This window comes from Catharus ustulatus, chromosome 25, assembly GCF_009819885.2.
Source record: "Catharus ustulatus isolate bCatUst1 chromosome 25, bCatUst1.pri.v2, whole genome shotgun sequence".
Lineage (NCBI taxonomy): Eukaryota > Metazoa > Chordata > Aves > Passeriformes > Turdidae > Catharus > Catharus ustulatus.
The window spans coordinates 336,235-358,185 of record NC_046245.1 but is presented as its reverse complement, the minus strand read 5'-3'; the positions used below and the strand labels follow the sequence as shown (position 1 = coordinate 358,185).

The window sequence follows — 21,951 nt, the reverse complement described above, 5'->3', positions numbered from 1 at the left end:
GTGACTTTCTGCCTCACAGAACTTGGTTTACAAGATAAAGAAGCATTTGAAAATTAGGAAAAAGAAAAATAATTAATTCTTGATCTTCTGTATAAGGAGGTATTTTAAGTCAATTCAAATGACTTGGAATTGACTGATGTCGGGATTGTTTCAGAGAACACAGCAGCTACAGCAAGCCTCTTCCATCCAGGATTCAGAAACTGAATTAATTTGCACCACCTTTGGAAGAAGTCATCAATGTCACAAACATTCACAAATATAGTGGAGAGTAAATGTGTAAAATCTCCCCAGTTCTTAGGGGTAAGCAAATGTGCTTATCTGCAAAAAGTAAGATGATGGGTTTTCATGAATTAGCATTAATCCACAAGCCTGTGCTATTTTTATCACTTCCCCTTCTAAGAAGCCTGGGCTGACATGACTCTGCTTCCCCCATGCCAAGCAGCAGACCTGTGCAGGAAAAGACTTTTGCTCAAATGGGAGAGAGGAAATGGGAGCCACACCAATTACCTCAAACCACTGCCACAGGCATCCCTGCACCTCTGCAGTAGCAAACCCTGCATGTGAAGCAAATCCTTCAGAGTTTTCCACATCTCCATTCTGTTCACATCTTCATATCAAGTGACACTACTTTGGACTAACAAGTGAAAGTTCAGGTCCCCAACAGACTCCCATGCAGATATCAAACACTGTGGGCAGTTTCAGCAGCCATCCTGTCTTTCAAAATGCTTTGTCTTGAAGAATAAATCTAAAGAAGTAACATCAAATAGAGGAGTTTACCATCTCCTTGAGCAATGCAAGCTCATAAGATAGAAAAGAAACAAATAAGAAACAAATCTTTGTTTCCACATTATAATCTATATTAAACAGACACTTAAGAAGTCAACAAATTCAATGTGTTAAGTAGCAACCTTTTAATAAAGAAAGCAGAACCATACTTTGCTATTAACAAATATTTTGAAAAAGGCTTATAAAATTAAATCTAAGCCAAGTATCTGGTGCATCTGCAGCTGAGAAGGAAGCATCAATACTCCAAACACCTGCTCAGTTTGTGTATTCTCCTTTCTTACAGAGGAAGTATGAGCTTCCAGTTGTCCAAGTGATTTAGAGAGCAATAAACTATTGCTCAACAAGAACTATTTTCTTAGATAATTTTAGATTAAGGCCAAAGAAGAAATTCACATGTTAAGCACCATCAACATGGAAGCCTGTCAAGGATATCAGTTTGAAGAGCCCAGATTTCTTCCTCGGCTCCCACAGCTGGGGGTCAGCCAAGCACCAAGCGAGGCTCATGAGAATAAACCCAAACTATAATGGAAAATACACTCCAGTCGCACTAGAGTGAGCTGGTGCCAGGGGCTGGACAGCAGCAGGACCTCAGTGTGTTCCATAGTGAAGATGAAGGTGAAAGAAGAGTCCCAAAGCTCTGGAAGAAACAGAACACAAAAACAAATCAGCTCAGTATCCAAACCAACTTCCTTCTGCAGTCTCAAGGTATGAACAAAACACCACCCTGTGTCTTTCCCTCAGAGCAACACAATTCCCATCCCTTCACTGCTGATGCCATGAAACAGGCTGGTTGCAAACATCAGACACTACTGCAGACACAGGGAAGGCCCAGCTCCAGCCCTGCCCACTCACCCAGCACGGTCCCTTCAGCTGGAGGCCAGCACGCTGGGGGCACTCACCGGCCACAGCACCCGCAGCACCTGGGCAGAAGCACAGGGTTAGCACAGGGTTAGCACGGCGTTCCTCCAGCCCACAGCTCTCCAGCTGCTCAACACCGGCCCCTCAGGGCTCAACACACAGGGAGGGGAGGACAGGGGATCTCAGAGAATCACAGAACGGTTTAGGTGGGAAGGGACCTTAAAGATCACCTTATTTTTTCAATATTCAGGCATAGATTATTTACAGGTCACGGACTCAAACTGAACAGCCCATCCACCAAGACCAATCTGTGCTTCCAGACAGGATCCATATTCTAGGTGCCATCTAAACAGTTCCAGAAGTAAGATTAGGCTAAAACAAATCGTGCAAACTCCCCTGCACCTTCTCAACCCATCCCCCAGATATTCTGCTGGCACTCAGGTTATCCTTGTACAAACCCTCACTTCACGAGTTAGCAACAACAGGACTCATTTACTTTTAAAGTTTTACTTTGGCCCTCCTGGCTTCTATCATAACCTCAAATATTACATTAAAAAGGCTTTTAAAACATAACATTCACAGCAGTGTAGGAGCTTTTCCTTGCAGTGGGCTTCTTCCCTGCCTGTTTGCGTGTGGCACCTTCACATTAAGTGCATGAGTTAAGATGTAGATTAGCAAGGCAAGAAACCTTTGCCCTTGGCATCGACACTCAGCTCTGACAGGAAACTTCAGGCTTTTTTTTCACTACCAAGTGTAGAACCACTCATTATACATTGGCAGGGAAGTGCACATCTCCAAACTATACACATTTTCTCTTAGATAAGCAAAGGACTCAAGTGTTTATAAATATGAAAAGTTCAGCAGCTGGCTAAAAAGTTAATTCTCCAGTCTCACTTAATGAGCTTTGGGGAAAGTGGTAGGGGGATTTGTTCTTAAAGTAAAGCAGAGTGTCACACAAAACAGGACTTGCCAGACATGGCTCTGCTTTGCCATATTTTCTGCCCCTAGATGGCTGCCATGGAAAAAATGGCAAGGAATTCTCCAACAGGGAGCCAGGGAACAGCCAGAATGAAAAATATTTTCTCCTAATCTTGCAATCATAAAAATTAGCCAATTTTTAATTTAAGTCCCATGACTCCCTTCTTTGTTGTGAAAGTATAAAACCACTTTGGAACAGGGACGGTCTTAGGATTTTGTCCAATTCCCTGAAAAAGAAAGCTGTTTTCAGTAGGATACAGCATGAACACTGCTGCACTATTTTTTCAGTGTTTTAATAATAACTTACACTGGTCTATTCCAGTAATGTAAGGTTCCAATGTGAAAAATGGGATTGATCTGCTTGGAATGTCCAGAGAAGCTGTGACTGCCCCATGCATGCTTGGAAGTGCCCAAGGCCAGGCTGGACAGGGTTTGGAGCACCCTGGGATACTGGAAAGTGTCCCTGCCCATGGCAGGAGATGGAACAGGATGAGCCTTAAGGTCCTTTCCCACCCAAACCATTCCATGATTCTATAAAGGTATGTTCAGTGTTTTCAGGAACTTCTGAGATCTGTTCACAGTCCCACCCAGTCTTCCATCTATGTAATTATTAAAAAATAAGAATTCATACTGAATGATGAAACAATCAGACCCTTTTGTCTGCAACTCTGATATAAGTTGTTTTATCTAGCAGTGTTTTTCAGTTTGTTCAGAGAGCTGCTCAGATTATTGTCATTTGCATCCCTTCCTCCCTTCTGTCACTTACTGTGAAGAATCTGAACAGCAATTACTTCAGAAACAGAGATGTCTGCTGATCAAGAACAGTGTGGTTCTCCAAGAGATCAGGAATCTGAATGAAACAAGCAGCGAGGCCCAGGGAGCACCTGCACTGGTCCTGCAGCTCCTGTGGATCCTCCACCACTGCCTGTTCACTGTCCTCACCAGCACCAACTCACACAGCATGGAATCCTAGAACGGTTAACACGGAATCCTACAACAGTTTGGGTTAGGAAGGACTTTAAATTCCCCTAATTGCAACACCTTGTCAAGGGCAGGGACACCTGGCACTGTCTCAAGGCGCTCCAAGCCACATCCAACCAGGCCTTGGACCCTCCAGGGGTTCGGTAGCCACAGCCTCATGGCACCTCAGTGGGCTCTGGCACATCAGGAAATGCTCAAGGCTGTGCCAGCAGCATCCCCAGCACGTGCAGCCCCCCAGGCCCCCGAAATCGTGGCGGTGCCGGTGCCAGCGCTCCAGCCCTGCTGCTGGTCACACTGTGTACACTGGAACCAGCTAATGCTTCCTTGTGATTTTTGGCCACTTGGAAGACTTTTAGCAATTTGCCAAGGTTTACCCAGTGATTTATTATGGAGGAAACAAACTCAAGCACTAACAAATGAAAATATGTAAACTCAGACTTCTCAAGTCCACAGAAAGGTATTCAACTTCTTAAACCCCTTCTGAGGCATTCAGCCCGCTGTGGATTCAACTGCTGGAAAAAAAAAGTTTGATTAAGAAGTAACTGAAATGTAATCTAAGGAGTCACTGCTTGGAGATTAACAGTGAAAAATTCCACATACAGTACTTTTGAATTGCCATTCCTAAAACTGTGTTCTAGGTTTCTTGGAAATTCAAGAGCTGGAAACACATTTTGCAATGCTTTTATCTATGGCCAAAGCACTCCAGATAGACCAGCTAGAACTTTATTATCTCAAATTATTCTATTTAATACGTTAATGAACAGTAAGATGAAAAACACTTGAACTAACAAAATACATAGGAAAAATAATTTTAAAAGCTTAAAGCACAGGGATTACTTGAAGATATAATGCTCAATGTAGCAAGTAGTAATTGCTTTATGACAGTATGCTTGAGTGGAAAGGCTGGTATCATTAAATACAAGATAATCTTCCATTTTTGGTATGAAAATTCAAGTAGATGTTACTACTACAGACCTCCAGCAGACAAGAGAGTATGTATAAATTGTTAGCAGCCATCACAGCATTATCTGTAGTTAAACTATAGAAGCAATCTATTAACCAAAACACAGAATCACAGAATAACAGAATGGTTTGGGTTGGAAGGGACCTCAAGTCAGCTAGATGCAACACAACACGCCTGTTGTGAGTAATAAAACCAAAAATGCTACTTTGATGGTGAGTATCATTTCTTACAAGTTCTCTGAATCCCTCTGAAAACATCAGGAATGGAATCACAAGTACAATCATCTAATAAGTAAAATATGGAAGAATTTTTATCATTAGAGTTATGATTGAGAGTCAATACTAATTCTAGCTAAAACAGCAGAATACTGGAAGTTGGTATTTCCTTCTCAGCTGTCAATCTCAAGAGAGTAATACAGAATTCCCTTCCTGCCTGATGATCTCAGCACACAATTTCAACTTTTGCTGATAAACAGCCTCACGGAGTGTCGAGAGCCCCTTTGTCTGTGCCTGCCACCACTGAGCTGGCTGGGGGAATGCTGTGGCAATGTGCACTCTTCTTGATCATCTCTTTTCAGCTCAACAGATGCTAGCCATCTTTTCCTAAAGAAAATAAACCAAATAAACACACTGCCAAATGACTAAACCCTGGAAGGCTTTCCCCCCATACTTGGACATGTCACTGGACATCCCAACTGCAAAGCCAACTCAATTGTACAAAGTCTTTTCTCTTTTTTGGTTCAAGAAACCCAGCAGAGAGAACTTCACCAAGTAACTCTTTGTTAGCATAACATTTGACCTTGTATCTCTTTGGAAATCATACAACTTTGCTAATGCAGCCCTTACAGAATTAATCAAGCAGAGAGTTAGCCCCTAGTTACTATGAACCCAGCCAATTATGAGCAGAACTGAAATTTGTCACCAGCACGTCCAACTACATTTTCCAGGATGAAGATCAACACCACTGTGTGGAAATGAGGCCCCACTCTCAGACCTGCATGGCTTGGACACTGGACTGGGCTCACTAGTAAAGCCAACACTTAGAGGAACAAAGTATTCTTGAAAAAGTAGGGCTCTCCTCCTGGGTCTCCATTACCTGCACTAAACCAGCCAGCACACAAATGTCTTTTACCCTCCATTTTGACTAGCAAAGCCAGAATAAATGATTCCCTTTGGAGTTCAGAGCTCTTTATTTGCTACTCTGCTCTGCTGCACAAGATCCACAGTTCAACAAAGGCCAAACTTACTGCTTGCAGTAGTTTGAGAAGCTGCCTATGCACTTTGTTCCTCAGCTTCCAGAAATCAGGGAAGGGTGGCAAGGCTACAGACAGCAGATGTTAACAAATAAGTGAGGGAAAGAAACCCTAAAAAGAGCAGGGCAGAGAGAGAGAAAAGAGACAGGCACAGAAGGCTACTTCACCCTGGATCTCAAAATTCCTAAAAACTCAAGAGACACCTGAGCAAGCCCCATGACAGAGACAGTACTTACTGCTTTAGCAAAAACAACCATCAGCTCAGGGAACTGGTGGGTAAGGAGAGCCAGCATGGCTGAAAAGGAACACAGGCCTGCTGTGAAATGGATGAAAAAGGGAAGTTCCTTCTGGGGGTAAACGGAGACTTCATGAAATGCTGAAAGGGAAAAATGAACAATGTTGACATTTGATAATCAAGGACTGCTTTCTGAATTATTTATGGACTTGTAACTCATTTCTGGACTTTCAGAAGGAAAGACTCCTGCAGCACATCTTAACTTCTTAAAAATTTGTCCCCTACATCACATGCTTGTGTTCATTATTAACAGTCTTTACATATTTGTTTTCATCATTAATATTCTCTTCCCAGCCTTCTTTTTCACTTCCATGGGCTTTATTTTTGAAGCACTTCATCAGGCTCAGTTTTTGGTACCTACATTTCTAACAGGACAGAGGGACACCTGTGAAATTCATGAGCTGTCAAAATTACCCAAAACAACTAAAACAATTCAAGTGTCTTCAGCTCTCTGGAGCTCTAATCCTGCTACCTGCAAAGAAGGACACATCTCTGCACCCTGCAAGAAGCTGAGCAAGTACAAAACAACCAGCATGCTGTACACACATCTATTTCTTAGTACTTCTTGAAGACTCCTGGTTGCAGACTACAGTAAATCTGTTCAGAGCAGCTGACAGAGCAGACCTCAAGGAAAACAGTGCCAGGACTGGGTTATAAATTCTGTACATAGCAGCTCCTTGCAATTTCCAATCTCTGGTAACAAAATCCAAAGCAGGTGATTAGCCAGGCTAAGGGTGCCCTGTGGAGCTTTCAGCACTCACAACACTACTACTGGTCACTCCTGAGGACCTGCTGGGTGAATTTGCAATTACTGGCTCTGGATACCTGCAGCTCTGATTTCTATCCAATGATTTTAAAAGATTTTTAAATGAAGAAGAAAATAGTTTCTATAGACACAAGTAATTCTAAAAGGACTGCCCTTCTTGACAAGCTGATTTAAAAATCCAACAAAAACCTGAAATTATAAATGAGTCTTTTTTATTGTAAAATGAAAAAATAGAATTGTATTCTTTCTTAAACTGAAGTCTGTGGAGGAAAAAGACACTTTACCCTCCCAGTTCCTGCTTCTGAATGCTAGCACATTGAGGCACCATTAGAAGAGTAAACCCAGGAAAAGTGCCTTGTGCTCTTGTAACTCATTAATGGCAAAATGCTCAGGGTTTGTTTTTGTTTTACGACAGGATTCTGGAGCACAATTAAGTAGAATATTTGGAGATCCATGTGTAACATCAAGAGATGTTAATGGCACCCAGAGATTCATACTACATAGAAACTCCCCTCATTTCTAAAACATGGAGCAATATAATTTAGGAAAGTGTTTAAAAAAATAGGAACTAATTCTTTTTGCAGTAGCTTTTCCTGCACTGGGAAATTAAAACCAAATTCAGAATAGGAAAAGACAACTAGACTAATTCTATACAGTTCACAGACACTTGAAACGTGTTACTCATCAGACCAATCCCGGTTTTTTGAATCATTGATTTGGTCAACATTATTTAAATAGATACATTTCTTTAAAATTAAGCGTCAAGATTTCTCGAGGAAGTACTGCAATAAAAGTGTTAAGATGATTTTATTTATAGGTAGTTTTATATTTAAAACATAACAGGAATGCGTGAGTGATCCTGTTGAAATATCTGCATGTGTTGGTGTTTAATTATGCTGGGAAGTCTACAATTTAGGGTTAGTTGCTAACCAAGGAATTCCTTGTGCAATATCCTGCATAAGTGAGAAATGAGTAATTTAAAGCAGTCTGGGGGCAAATTTAAATTACACATTTTAAATATAACTTCAGGCTTTTAAATAGAAACGCGTCTGTGCAGTTTTCCTTTCCACAGCTGTGGTCTCTGCTGGTGCTTTTGCAGTAGCCCTTTCCAGTCCCAGGGGATTTGTGTTTCTTCAAGATACAGAAGTTCAACCCCAAAGGAATTCAATTAAGATGTATAATTAACAGCTCAATTCTAATCTAAATTAATGCTATTTTCCTAAATATCATGAGGATATGCAGTAAGATAGAGTTTATTTGTCTTGCCCAAAGGAAAAAACATGTAGGCTCATCATTGCATAAAGCAACCTTGAAGCAAAGAGCAGTTGGGTAAGAATTACTTTTTAGTATCAAATATTAGTAGAAATCTATAGAAATATATGTATAAAAAGTTCCAGGAAGCAGCCAGCAGATAACTACAGACCACTGAATTAATGACAGAAAGCAATGCATATTCTGTGGAGCTACAGAATAACCAAAGAGTCTCTGCAAGATCACAGAGAGGTTTTACTGCATACCCAATGCAGGACTGGAACCATGGATTGATTCGTTGCTCTAACAGCAGTCAAACCCATGAATTCTTTCAAAAGCCATTTTTAACAAACAGTCAGCTTTGCTGTTCTCAAGGCTGGCCAGACTCAGCCTGAATGTACCACACACAGATTTCTTCTCTGAAGGACTTGGGCTATTGCAGCATCAAGCTGACATTTACCACACACACATCAAGTGCTTCAGGATCTGTTGGGAGGGACATCAACAAATAGCTGAATCCCCTTCACAGGAAGCTCAAACTAAAAAAATCACAGTAAGGTAAATACAGAATACCACATACTGAATATGTCCTTAGCCTGTGTTTTATTATCATTACTGCTTAGAAACCACTTACTTGGCAACAGTTCTCTGTCTGCTGTTTCTGTGCAGCTCGGGTAGGGATAGAAGAGATGTCCTTTCTCTAATGGGTATGGGATCATCCTAAATGCTGCAAAAAGGACGAGTGACATTAGATCTGAAACTAACCAGGCAACCAGCTTCTCACAAAGAGAACCAACCATCTTTGAGGGGTAAAGGCAGAAAAACAATAAAAGGAGATACTTACTGCCTTCCCATGTGCAGTGCAGCAGATTTAGAGCCCCTTCTATCCTCTTCCAGTGCTGGAGGTGAAAGAAAGCATATGCCACTGCCTCACTGTCCCCCCGCTTCAGAATGTGCTCTGGAGGCAGCACCAGGCTTTTCATTTCTAGTAAATACTGAAGGGAATAATGGGAAGTACACCTGGTTACACAGAATGTTACAAAACCTCTGATTGTGAAACATAAACCATCCTTTTAGGCGTAACTGAGGGTAGAAGGGGGCAGCTTCTACCACACAGCAGCCAGGTTGCACTAAGTGAGGAACGAAAAGCAACAAAACACACTCTTGTGTATGTGACTCTGAAGTTAGGCTTTCACACACACACACACAAAAAAACCCCAAAAAAATCCCAAAAAATCCCCCCAAAAAAACCCCAAAAAACCCCATACAGCTTCAGCAAGACAAAATAAAAATACATTTTTGTGCAACACACATTAAGTATAATGCTGCAGGTGCAACACCAATGAGGGACAAATTAAGGCTGATAAAAATCCCCAAGCCAACAGTATTTTTGCTCATTACTTCATCACTGAAAGTTTCAATGTAGGCGGTTGAGGACTTGTTAGCTCTGAAGTACGAGCAGCAAACCTGGAAGTGTCAGTGTGCTAACCAAAAGAAGAATAATAAACCAAACCCAGGAAAATCTCCTTTTAATGTGGTCTTACTGGGCTACCACAAAGTATCTTTGATTTCAGATTTTTTCAATTTCCACCGTCTCCCTCCATCAGCAGAAAATCTGATGCTCAGAGGGGTCAAAGAACACAAGGATTAATCGTTTCCTATTTCTCTGCAACACAAAACATGCCATTTTTTAACATACCACATTTTCTCATGGTACATTAAAAATGTCAGGTATTCATTTGAACTTAGTTTTTTAAAACAGATGACTACTTTTTACAAGAATGAAATGACAGTTTCAGCTCTACTGTTTACCTGTGAGCTGTCCTCTCCTACCATACAGTGTCTCATTCAATGACAGCCAAAGTTAATCCCCATCTTTGATCAACATAGCTGGCAATTCCTCGCAGTGTCCCCCAAAGTGTAAGAATGCAGCTAACTCACCGATTTATTTCAGCAGATGCCACAAACTATGAGATTATTTACTAATCCAGTTTGAGGACTTAATTTTTCCCATTCAGACTCTTCAAGGAATGTAGATGGGGTTGTGCCCCAGCCAAATAAAGCACATTTGCTGCCTGGCTAGGTTCTTCTCTCAGTGCCTTGGGCCTGCTCTCCAGAGGGTAATATTCTTGCTAATCCCCTCTAATCCTCTTCAATTTTTTTTTTTTTAACACAGTAAAGGATCATTCACACAGCACTGCTGTGGGAAAATGGTCTTAAATATCTGACCTCTGACCTGACTCCTCATGCTCTCCACAGTGCCCACTTTTCCATTATGCTAACTGGGAATATAAACCCAGCAGTGGTGGTGAAGCCCCACTGCAAGTATTGCCACAACACACCAGTGCTCAACTCCAGGCTTTGGCTCTCCCTGAGCCCGTGTTACCACATAAACAGAAAAATTCCTGTCTGGCAGGTTTTCACATTCATGTTTAAGCATAAAACAGGAGAGGTGTCAGTACTGAAGGTATCTCAGTACTGAATGGAAGGTTTTCAAGTCTTTATACACAATAAAAATCTCTAAGATATTCCAAAGATGACTGCAAAAGATTGTTTTGTAAAGTACCAAAATGCAGCTAGAGATTTCTAACCTGAAATGGATTGAGAGGATTGAGTTTTCTAGCTGGTTCTACCATTCCAAACAAACCCCAGCCTTGTAAAAGTAGAACAAAGAGAAACAAACCTTATTTTATTTTCCTTATGCAAAATGTTACGTACAAAGACAATCACTTTCATCAGATGTGCAAAGAGAGGGACTTCCTGCTTTACATACTCATTTTTAGTCTATGGGACAGAACAGAGTGGAAATTCAAAATTTTCCTCCCCTCTGTGATCCATGGGGCAAGCTGCTTCACTTCTCTGCCCTTATTCACTTGTTTGCTTTGACCAAACACATTTCAGGGCTCTAAACAGCCTGCACCAGTAAATTCTGCTCTGCCATCTAACCAACTGGTGCCTCAAGGCAATATTGTCATAAAAAAACCCATGAAGAATGGACAGATGCACAATTAGAAGAGAAAATCAACTTACTGAAACCTGGAAACAGTTTCTGCATTTGTCTGCAGAACTACAGACCATACTTTAACAACAGCCTGTTTGAAACCATCTCTAACTTCTTTAAAAAGGTATACAAGGCTCCAGAAACAACTGGAGGATACCCAAAACAAAAGAACTTTTAGATAATGATAATGCATTATAATCTTCTGCCCCTAAAGGCAGAGGCTAAAGAAAAATCTGTCTGAGACTGTCTGAAATGAACTTGCTAGGCTCTTGATCAGTCATGCAAGCAAGCAGCAATTTCTCCCAGCAATTAGCTTCCTCAGTGCACATTCTATTGGACTGGACAGGCAGACAGGACGGGGCGGCCGGATCATTCCAGCCTCCCCAGCAGCAGCCACTGGGGCTCCATCATCATTTGCAGAGGATTAGACCCTGCACTGAGCCAGCTCCTGCTTCCAGCTTTCACACTGAAAGCATCACCAGTACAGGGAAAGGCCATGAACGATTTTATATTCACCCAACGCTCTGTGGAATCTGTGTTTAGATGCCAGACATTAAATTACAGCCTGTGGTGAGAGACTCTTATCTTGTTTACACGTGGATGAAGAAAATAAGTGACTGCAGATCTTTCAATAACCATGGAGCCATGGTTGAAAGCCCAGCAGAATAAAGGGGTTTGGAATACTAGAGTGATTATTGTTTGGGGAACTTACAGGAATTTGGAAGCAGGGTGCTGGAATGAGATATCTTCAAGGTCCCTTCCAACACAAACTCTTCTGTGATTATTTTATTACTTTAAATATCTACATTTATATTTATTAATGTCCATCTTTATTGAGAGTAAAGGGCCTTCAGAAAATCCATTACTGGATTTTCCAATGAGCTCTGAAATTCCAAGTTTAAATTTTTGTGCAAAAAACCCTGTTTGAACAGCAGCTATTATTAAAAAAAAAATCTGGCCACAAAACATTTCTGATATAAATACTAATGTTTTTACCAACTCCATGGCTGGAGTCATAATCAAGTTCAAGAAAACATGGGGCTGGAAAGGCTCCAATAATAAAATTATATTATAATATGGTATTTTTCAGAATACATAGGTCCACAATACAAGTGGTCCAATAAGAAATAAAATACTCTTACCTTTGGAACATGAGGGTTAAATTCCACAGCTCTGTGAATTGCTTCCACAGCATTAATTTCTGCTGTACTAAGTCCTCTTTTGGAGGCAGTTTCTGGGGAGAACCTGAGGAGAAAAACCCACCTTGAACAAAAGTAATAAATAATAAATGCTAACCAGGTGGTTATTTGCACTGCAAGCTTGGAGTTCATTAAAAATTGGCTAGTTTATCAAGAAAGATAATCAAACCCTTCTAGGAGAAAAATGTTCATGTTAAGTCAGGTATCCTGACTGTTATCCATGCCCACACGATGTGAAATTCCTGTCAGTCAGGTCAGGTGAGGGCCCTGACTCTCAGCTCCCTGTCACAGCCTCACCTGCTGGGAGGTGGAGCTGGGCTCAGCTCACAGGGAAATGTCAGCATCAACCACCACAAATATCCTGCACCCTCCCAAAAACAAATCCCAGCAAAACACTGAAAACAGAAGTTGTACAAAAGCACTTGGCCAATACAGAGGCTTGTGGAAAACATCCTCACCTGTACTAACTTTACGGATACTTAAAAGTAGTTTTAAATTGTGTTCTATTACACACACAAATATATGTTTTTGTATAAATACACTCAACTTGCTCTTGCAAGCTTGTTACTGCTATGTATTTAGGTATAACCGGGGATGTAAAAAATATTAAAAAATTAAAATAATCCTCTAATCAAAGCAAATATTTCTTTACAGATTAGAAGTAATTTTAAAACATAAAAGATTTCTTTTTCCTTCATATTTTATATCAAAACCCAAGATTAGCAACAAACCATTGTTTTCACACGTCCTTGCTTACCTTTCTGAAACAGCTCTGGCTTTTAGCAGAGCTGCTGTGTAACATATTGCTGCTGACTTGGGAAGACTGATATCTGTGATAAAATAAAATAATTAAGCTGTAAGATTCCAAGGCAACAAAAACATTTTAAACCCACATCCTTTGAGTTAAACATTTTTCCTAGGGTATGGGAGACAATGAATGTAACATCTGGAACATTTCAGCTGTGATTAGAAACTCTGAATTTCTTTGCACAGTCACCAGCCAGTCTCAGATCGAGACTCCAAGCTGTATTTAGGTGATAGAGTTATTTTTTGTTTCTAAATGTACCAACACACTGAAACTGAATCCAAAAAGATGAACACATAAATACACTTAAGAACAGAATGGATTTTCTGTATTAACCCACAAAGTTTTAAAGTAAGCTTCTAATCCTTACTTAATTTTGCAATTGTGCACGAACACAGTTTTATACAATACTGAGAGGCTGACCAGAAGCTGACTGCAAAAAATTACATTACAGACAGGTAGATGAATTTTAACAAAAATGCAATTTCCGTTCTTCTGCAGTTCCACAGGGGAAAGTTCTATTACTTGTAGCTTTGTAGAATATCTGAAGCCAAGTTTGAGCTGACAATTACAGATTAGAAGGTTAGCACTCCACAGTGCAAGTTTACTTTAAAAGCAGACAAAGTCTGGGGTCTAATTCCCAAGTACCACGTTGTGTATAGTCAGATGATTCTTGCTTTTTTTGTAAATCCCATCCTGGGCCTGTCCATCACTTACTACAAGTCCGGCTGTTGTGTCAAGCAAAACACAGAGGTGCTGCAGGGAGTTTGAAGCTCATACTCATTTTTCCAGATGCTCAGAAAAAAATCAGCAAAGCTTTCTTAAGAAAGTGTCACAATTCCCGGTGTTAACAGAAAGAAGCACTGGGCAAAGTGCAAATGGTCTTCATAAATTAAACAAAATCCACACAGAAGAGGATCAAGGAACAGGAGCTGGGTGTTAGGCTGGCCATGTACAAGTGGCACAGGACTTGGGCAAAAATAGCACACATTTGATTCCCTGAGGCAAGAAAGATTTGACCTAAGAGAACTCATCAACTTCTGAGAATAACTGTCATAAAATGCTGCTATGTCCCTCCATTCCAAAGGTGATCTAAGGCCCTGCTTTGACAGCAGCCCTCTGTACTCTCATAAAGTGGGCACTATCTAGGTGGCAAAACTGAGGGCAATAAAAAGAAGTATTTTACTATTAAAATTAATAAGTATTATTAATAAGTATTTTATTAGCCTTTATTTAGACTTACAGAATATCTGAAATGTACTAATTGAGATGATGAGTGAAAGCAAACTGCACCATTTGATGCACACCACTGATGTGTGGCAGCTGCATGACTGCACACTGCTCATCTCTGACAAGCAACCTCAGTATTACAGAAGCACAAGACCAAGCCTGGAAGATGACAAAAAGGAAAACTAACTTTTCCAGCTCATTCACATCAATTACTTACAGGGCTATGTGCTGGCTGAGAAAGGCTGATGAATTTAGGCATATGCAGGGATGTAGAAGAGATTAATTAAAATAATCCTTGAACTGAAGCAAGGATTTCCTTACAGATTAGAAGTAACTTAAAACATAGAAAGTCATTCATATGCAATTCAGTTTGCCTAGTCAAAAGGAGAAGCTGACCTGCACTCCACGAGCACGCATTTGTTGCTGATGAAGGGAACCTGCTCACCTTGCTGAGGTCAGGGCAGAGCCCTGCCTGTGGACAGACATCCCCTGCCCACCCCACCTACACTCTCATCCAAAAGCACCCACATTTCCCAACAGGCATCACTCACCATCATACTTGGCTAAAACTGCCTGGACATCTGCATAAGCCTGTAACTCCAGAAGGGCCTCCAGGAGGTTTTCATGGATGTTCAGCATACTGAGAAGTGGAAACTCTTTCATCAACTGCAAGTCAGTAAAGAGAAATAAATTACATATAGAATTGCAGTTGAATCACTGAAATACTTAATAGAAATCAGTATGATACAGGATTTTATAATGTTCTAATGGTTCTACTAGACCAGGTTACTCAAAGCCCCATTCAATAATGATGTGCAAATCTAATGGAAAAATAATTCAATTAGATTAATTATGATGCCTAGAAATTAACTTAAAACCATCAATTAGGACAATGTGACTGAAAACAATGGTTAACTCGGTTGGTTTTTTTTACTTTTACTTACATCTCTCATCATTTTTACTGCTTCTCGTATTCTTCCAAGTTTCCTGGCACACATAGCTAGTCTTCTTTTCACATACACCAATACATTGGTGTCTCTTCCTGATTATAAAGACAAAAAAAAATATTGTTCCATCAGTTTCAGTCCTTATCTCTCCAATCAGAACTTCAGTTTTACATTTCTGTTCACAAAAACCCAGGAGTTCGTGTGATTCAAAGTCCTTACTCAGCTGTGCTTCGTGCTGGGGGCTCTGGGAATGGCAGTTCTGAGATTTTCTGTAAATCATTTCTCCTGCTTTCAGAGCCTGCTTGAAATATTTCTCAGCATCCACAATAGTTGTTGCTTCTTCCTCAGCCAGGAGGACATATGCAGTAGCACAACTGAAATAAGACAAAACCCTACTAGTTATTTTGAGGAAGGAAGTTTAGTATTTTTAGTAAGTGTCAGAAGTATTAGAAATGGGCAAGATTCACTTACGTTTAAGATGTAAGCATTGACAATATTAAAATTCCAAAATACTGACTTGAGTTAAAGGGAGGAGTGACAGGAAAAAAGAAATCTTTTCCATTTTGCAGAAAAAAATTCACACACACCCCTCCCATTTGGAGAAAAAGCAAAGGAAAAAATTGTTAAAGCAAGTTAAATTATTTTTCTTGAAACTGTAAAAATGGTCTGTAATTGTCTGGAAAGGTTTTTCTTTGTTTGGTTTGTTTTTTCAAAATATCACGCAAAAATAACCAAGACAACACAACAAAATGGATCAGAGCTGTGGGTGAAATTCTTTGGCTTATGCTACAGAGTATTTTTAAATCCTTTACAGGAGTGGCACCTCTGAATTCCAAATGCAGTTCCACCACAATGACACCTCTGAAATACATGATCTTATATTCAGTTGAGACAATTCTGTACTTAAATAAGATTTATCATTTTTTATTGCCAGTAATACAAGATATAAGGAAAAAGCAACACAAAAGATGTTTTTAGTAGGACAGTTCAATACTTCAGGGCAATTTACAGCTCCAAGTGCAATTCCCAGTCCAAAGAGTCCCCTTTAAGCATTAAGAACTTTGCTAAAAGTGAATTACTTGATGAAGAAGCTGATAGTGTGCTCAGTATCCTTCCACTTAATCCTTCACACTAGAAACACAGCAACTGAACTCATAAACTTACTCATTGTTCAACTCCAGAGCTTGATATGCTGCTTTAATCCGGGCTTGCGGGTTCCTCTCCCGCCACGCTTTCTGCATGACTGTGAAAACACGGACAGGACACCTGTGACACACCCAGGAGCCAGGCCAGCCAACACTGGCTGCTCGGAGCCAGCTCTAATCAACATTCCCTTCCAGGCTGAAAATTCCTGTTTGTTCTACCATTGTTATAAGGAAGAACAAATAAGTGTTTCAATTTCAGCCTGTTCCTACCACAAGCACCAAATTTTTGCAACAGCTCATTACGCCCCAAATTTAGTTTAAGAAAGCAACACCAGCAGGAAGATTCCTCACTGACCATTCACAACTCCTACAAGGAGCACAGACCCAGCTTACACAACCAGGCAGATGTACAATTTCTAAGTTGTTACAGATTTTTGGAAGCATTTCCCAAGATTTGTTGAAAGCTTGGCAGGAGCAATTGTTAAACACAGGTTCTTGCATAGACCTGCACAGAACTTTAAGTTTTCAAACAGAACTTCAAAGAAAACGGTGATGGAGTAAGTGGTGTCTTGCACAGGTAGTTTTGTACTTCAATATTAAGTTGTAGCTGTGGCTGTCCCTGGATCCCTGGCAGTGCCCAAGGCCAGGCTGGACACTGGGGTTGGAGCAGCCTGGGGCAGTGGGAGGTGTCCCAGCCATGGCAGGGGTGTAGATGCATGAGCTTTAAGGTTCCCTCCAACCCAAACCATCCTGGAATTCTGGTCCATGATTATTTTAAACAACTGTCAGATCATAAAGGGTTAACAATTTATTTTTAAGTTTATAAAGTACACTTGAGTGGCATCACATGGCAAAGCCAATTCAAGATATGCATTTATCAGCTTATTAGAAAGTGTTCTAGGGAACAAGTCAAAAGGGTGAAGTCTATTCAGAAGTGTCCCTTGAACTACAACTTGAATTCAAAATTATTTCAATACAACAACTCTAAATCCCTCCCCACCACGCTTCCATTTGGTAAAACTGGAAAACACAAAGTGAAAATCAACTTCTAGGAAAACAACACTCTCAGAGCTCCCATTTTCTATGCAGGATTATTAACTTTCACACTAAAAACCAGTTCTGAAAGAACTCCAAAACCTTACATTCATGGAGTTCCATATCTGGCCTATCTCAAGGACGATAAGAAAACTGAAGAATCTATACATGTTTCTTTTGGAACAAAACCTCCTGCTGTCCAACAAGAATAACGTGGAAAAATATTTGAGTTTTCTTTCGGAAACAAAATATTAGTCTTGGCTCAGCAAGCGAGACAATTCACTCCCTTTTGTGAAATAAAAACACATCTTTCATATCAAACATGTCACAGTCAGCTGACAAGGAACACCTCCGGAATGTGACAAATTGACAATAATTCACACCCACACTGACAATAACCAGGTAAAGAACATTTTCTGCACTAAACATGTGGAACACAAAGAAAAAAATCTGGAGACTGCACTATTCATTACTAAGGTTTCAGTGAGACCACATTTTGGTTGTTGAGAATATAATCCAGATTTTCAATATTGTATTAATTATTTGAAATGTGTGAGATCTTAAAAAATGTCAGGAGCCAGACAGCACTAAAGCTGTAGAGAACGCACAACAGAAAACATCTTTCCACTAAATTTCACTGAACACTAAATTTCAAGGCCAGGTTGGAGCAGCCTGGAACAGTGGAAGGTGTCCTTGCCCATGGCACGGGTGCAACTGGATGGGCTTTAACCCCTCCCAGCCCAAACCACTCTATGATCCTCTACATCTATTAAACCTCTCCAGGAGTTGAGAAAGGCCACAGTTTCATAAAGTATTTGACAGGATAACCTGCACTCCTTTAAGCTCACTAAAAGCCCACAGCACTGCCCAGCACTCACACACCTCACACAGACATCAGTACCTGTGTCTGAAGGCCGAAGGGCATCCGTGTCACACGTGAAAAAGGTCTGGTGATCTTGAGCAGACAAATTCATGTCATAGTAAGTAAGAGGCTCCTTCCCAGTCACCCACATGTACCTAGAACAGCAGAAATTTCACTGAGGCATTCCTAGAAATTAGCAATGCTGATACCAAGGGGATATCTCATGTGCCTAGTGCAGAAAATCTGTAATAAAATACTAAAGCTACCAACAAGAAGTTTCAAGTACTACTGTTCAATAATCTGTGAAGTTCCAAACTGCTTGGGAACTGCTTCCTAGAACCAGCTTTTCCCATGAAGTACCACTGGGAGATTTACAATATAGTTTAATAAAAGAGAATTTAGATAGGGAATCACTGTCACAACTCTGAATAAAGTTTTTTTTCCTATTTTACTCCCCAAAAGCCCTGACGTTACAGTAATATTTTTGTTCTTAACATTGAAACTGCCAAAGGTTGGCTTGGTGCCTTTTAAATACAGGATTGGTATCAATCACCCCTACAATCTTGCAGGTCTGCAGCTGTCTCCTGACATTACCAGTGCAAGTTCTGTGAAGAAGTCATGTGCACGCCCCGAATTAAATTAAAAAATATGCAGTGGAAAGCAAGATAATTAATACCTGCTATACTCTGCCCCTCTGAAGAGATTGAGAGGATTTCGCCACACTTTGCACTCTGAGGAATTAAAAAAAAAGAAAAGTACTTTTTAAATTAAAAGCACGGGAAATATTACCTTACAGTTAAAATGCAGTAATGCAAAACCAGTTGTGCTTTCAAAAGCTGCTTTAATTTTATTATTATGCAATCATCATCTTCATAAACTTCTGCTATTCCGTAAGTATTTTTGCTCCCCAACATTTCTGGGGTACAAAAGCACAGGGTGGGAAGATTAAGCAATGCATGTAAACTCAGGCAATATTTACCTTGCACATATTTTGAACAGTAAATAACTAATATTACTGAAACAGTTTTAGTTAAATGTTTAATATTTGCTAAATCATATTTTTAACAATGAACGGTTTAGAGTAAAAAAATATTATTATTAGTTTATTTTTACCACTGCTAACAAAACACTGTTAGATGCAGGCTTTGTCCATTTTTCAGAAGCACTAATGCAGAGCCAAAGCCATTAAAAGCCACCTCAGAGCTTCAGGAAAGCTCCTGGGACACATCAGGAATCACCTGGCATGTTCTGCCTGCTGCTCTCATTGTCCCCCGCCGAGAAAGCTGCTGGGGCTGGGGGGCTGCTCTCTGCACCCCCGATGAGGGGCCTCAGGTGGCTCACAGAAACCTGCTCGATGAAAGACGTGCCGTATTTTCGGAAGTGCCACCACTCAAACACCTGTCACCAGAGAAAAAAGCACCAGAAATTTCCTTAGGTGACACCTCTCAGAAAACAGGAGGGATGAAGAGTGATCACAGTGAGAACATCCCCTTGCAAATGATCAGGGATGGGACTTATCTCATACTGAGGAACACTAATGATCTGGTTTGGCCTGTCTTGTCATGCAGGACCACTCACAGAACATGAAAGTCAAATGTTATGTTCTTCCCTGCCCAGTTCATTAGGGTAACTCATAAACCCTTTCAGAAATGCCAGTATAGAAAAACTGGGAACAGAGGCAAAAAAACATCATATCATCCTTTTCTAGTGAGGCTGTAGCCCTAACTGTAGCATCAAATTTGAAGCATGCAACACAGGTATAGTTTTTTTCATTTCACAAAAATAATCTAAAAGAATAAAGCATAAAATGGCCCAGTAAACTGAGATGTTCTGCTAACCAGAGAGAGGCTAAAGGAGTTAACAGCAATGACAGACACTTAGCAGAAATTCTGGGCCAAAAATATTACCATCTCTTTTTGAAGCCATTAAAAACACCTGCATATCACAAGCCCTCAAGGACTACACCAAACTGTCAGCCCTGGACCAACCTGGACCCTGTGCCTGGATCAGGTACTGGTCTCTCCTCTCTGGTGAGCAGTGACAGGACCCAAGGGAGCAGCTGGAGCGGAGTCAGGGGCAGTAAACCACTCTGGCACTCTGTACAAGTAATTCTCTCACTCATACAGTCCCAACATACAACACACAGCAGAAGAGTTGCAATGATACATCAGAAACTCCTTCCCAGCACACAGGCACCCTCTAGAGTCTGGTATTCATTCCCTTCACCCCTCAAAGTCATCTGAGTGGTGTTAAAAAAAACAAGACAAGTGGACTACTTACAAATATCAGTCCAGATATAAAAGATGAAGTTACTGTAAGGGCAAAGTAGAATTTTGGAGTCAAAGTGCTTAAGAACACAGTCACTGTTAAGAGAAACAAAACCACAGATTTAGTAAGTAGAACTGAAAAACAAAAATAGCTTGTCTATTAAAGAATGCCAAATAGCATGCAAATATAGAGTACACTACAGCCCTGGTAGTTTTATAATGCTACACTGTTAGAGGAATCCTCACCACGCATTATTTTGTTTGTATCTACCTATGACAGTCAAGTTTTAGATTCAACCAAAAAATAAAAAAATTAAAAAAAAAAACCAAAAAACAAACCACTGTACATTTCTAGACAAAGCATCTCATGGTTTCACCCATGCAGTGGCTGGAGGACCACAACAAGCCAATGTAACGCATTATTTCACTTTAAGATTAAAACATCCTATTTTGATGCAAATTTATATTCAGTGCTCACACACATTTTCCAGATACGTCTCCCTCCTGCTATGGAGAGCACAGTGCAGGGAATGCAATTATCTATTGGTGCTCTGACCACGGCTTGGACTCAAACTGCACATCAGCCCCATCACCTGCCACCAGCGCAGGCTGGACAGGGACAGTGGTGGCCAGGGCAGGGCTCCAGAGGACACAACCGCTGGATACAACTCCCGACACAGCCCAGCGTGCGGCCGGGCCTGCTCCACAGGCAGGGGCCGCCTCCCCCCGGCGCCATCCGCCCCTGCCGCCCTCACCGGCCGCCAGGCCGTCCCGGAGCCGCACCGGCACCCGCAGCACTGCGTACAGGAGCCCGAGCCCGGCGGCCACGGCCAGGAGCCCGCGAGCCCAGGGCGTCGCAGCCCGCCGCCGCAGCTGCTCCCAACGCCGGAACGCCGAGGGCGGCCCGCGGGCGCTCCCAGCGCTGCCGCTCCCAGCGCTGCCGCTGCCCTCCGCCATCACCGCCAGCGGGGCACGCCGGGACAGGGGCGGGACAAGCCGCGGGGCGGGGCTCCGCCAGCGCGGGTGGCCCCTTCACCCACCCTAGCACCGCTGCTCCAGGGCCAAGCGCGGACCGATCGTCCGTCACAGCACAGCCGTGGATCTCCGGGTATCTCCGGAGGCTCCGGGACGCGGCAGGTTGGCCACCGCCGTGTTCTCGGTAGCGAAAACCCTGCCCGTTGCTATGATGGTGGGAACACGGCGTCTGCCCGCAGCTAAGATGGCGACGGCCGCGCTTCCGGGCTGCAGCTCCCGGCCGGCTCAGCCCACGGGGCACGCCGGGACAGGGCCGGTACGGCCAGGGCGGGGCTCTTCCAGCTTGGGCACCCT

The 21,951-nt window shown here is 41.6% G+C and overlaps 1 protein-coding gene across 1 annotated transcript; it reads right to left on the bottom strand.

Annotated features, from left to right (window-relative positions):
* Positions 1-887: 887 nt before the first annotated feature.
* Positions 888-21,579, bottom strand: ST7L (suppression of tumorigenicity 7 like). Its single transcript, XM_033080002.1, has 16 exons — positions 21,378-21,579; positions 20,636-20,718; positions 19,594-19,753; positions 19,032-19,086; positions 18,395-18,510; positions 16,478-16,556; positions 15,533-15,687; positions 15,311-15,408; positions 14,918-15,032; positions 13,089-13,161; positions 12,275-12,377; positions 8,976-9,126; positions 8,766-8,858; positions 6,056-6,195; positions 1,639-1,706; positions 888-1,423 (listed from the first exon to the last, which is right to left on the bottom strand). The coding sequence occupies exons 1-15, from the start codon at positions 21,577-21,579 to the stop codon at positions 1,653-1,655; spliced, it is 1,677 nt and encodes a 558-aa protein (XP_032935893.1). The 3' UTR covers positions 888-1,423; positions 1,639-1,652.
* Positions 21,580-21,951: the final 372 nt, after the last annotated feature.

Excerpts from the sequence above, each read along its gene's own strand:
- ST7L (XM_033080002.1), bottom strand. The coding sequence starts at position 21,579 with ATGGCGGAGGGCAGCGGCAGCGCTGGGAGCGGCAGCGCTGGGAGCGCC. Across the intron at positions 19,754-20,635 it reads TTATATCTGGACTGATATTT|GTGTTTGAGTGGTGGCACTT; the intron begins GTAAGTAGTCCA and ends CTCTGGTGACAG. Across the intron at positions 16,557-18,394 it reads CCTTCGGCCTTCAGACACAG|TCATGCAGAAAGCGTGGCGG; the intron begins GTACTGATGTCT and ends GTGTTTTCACAG.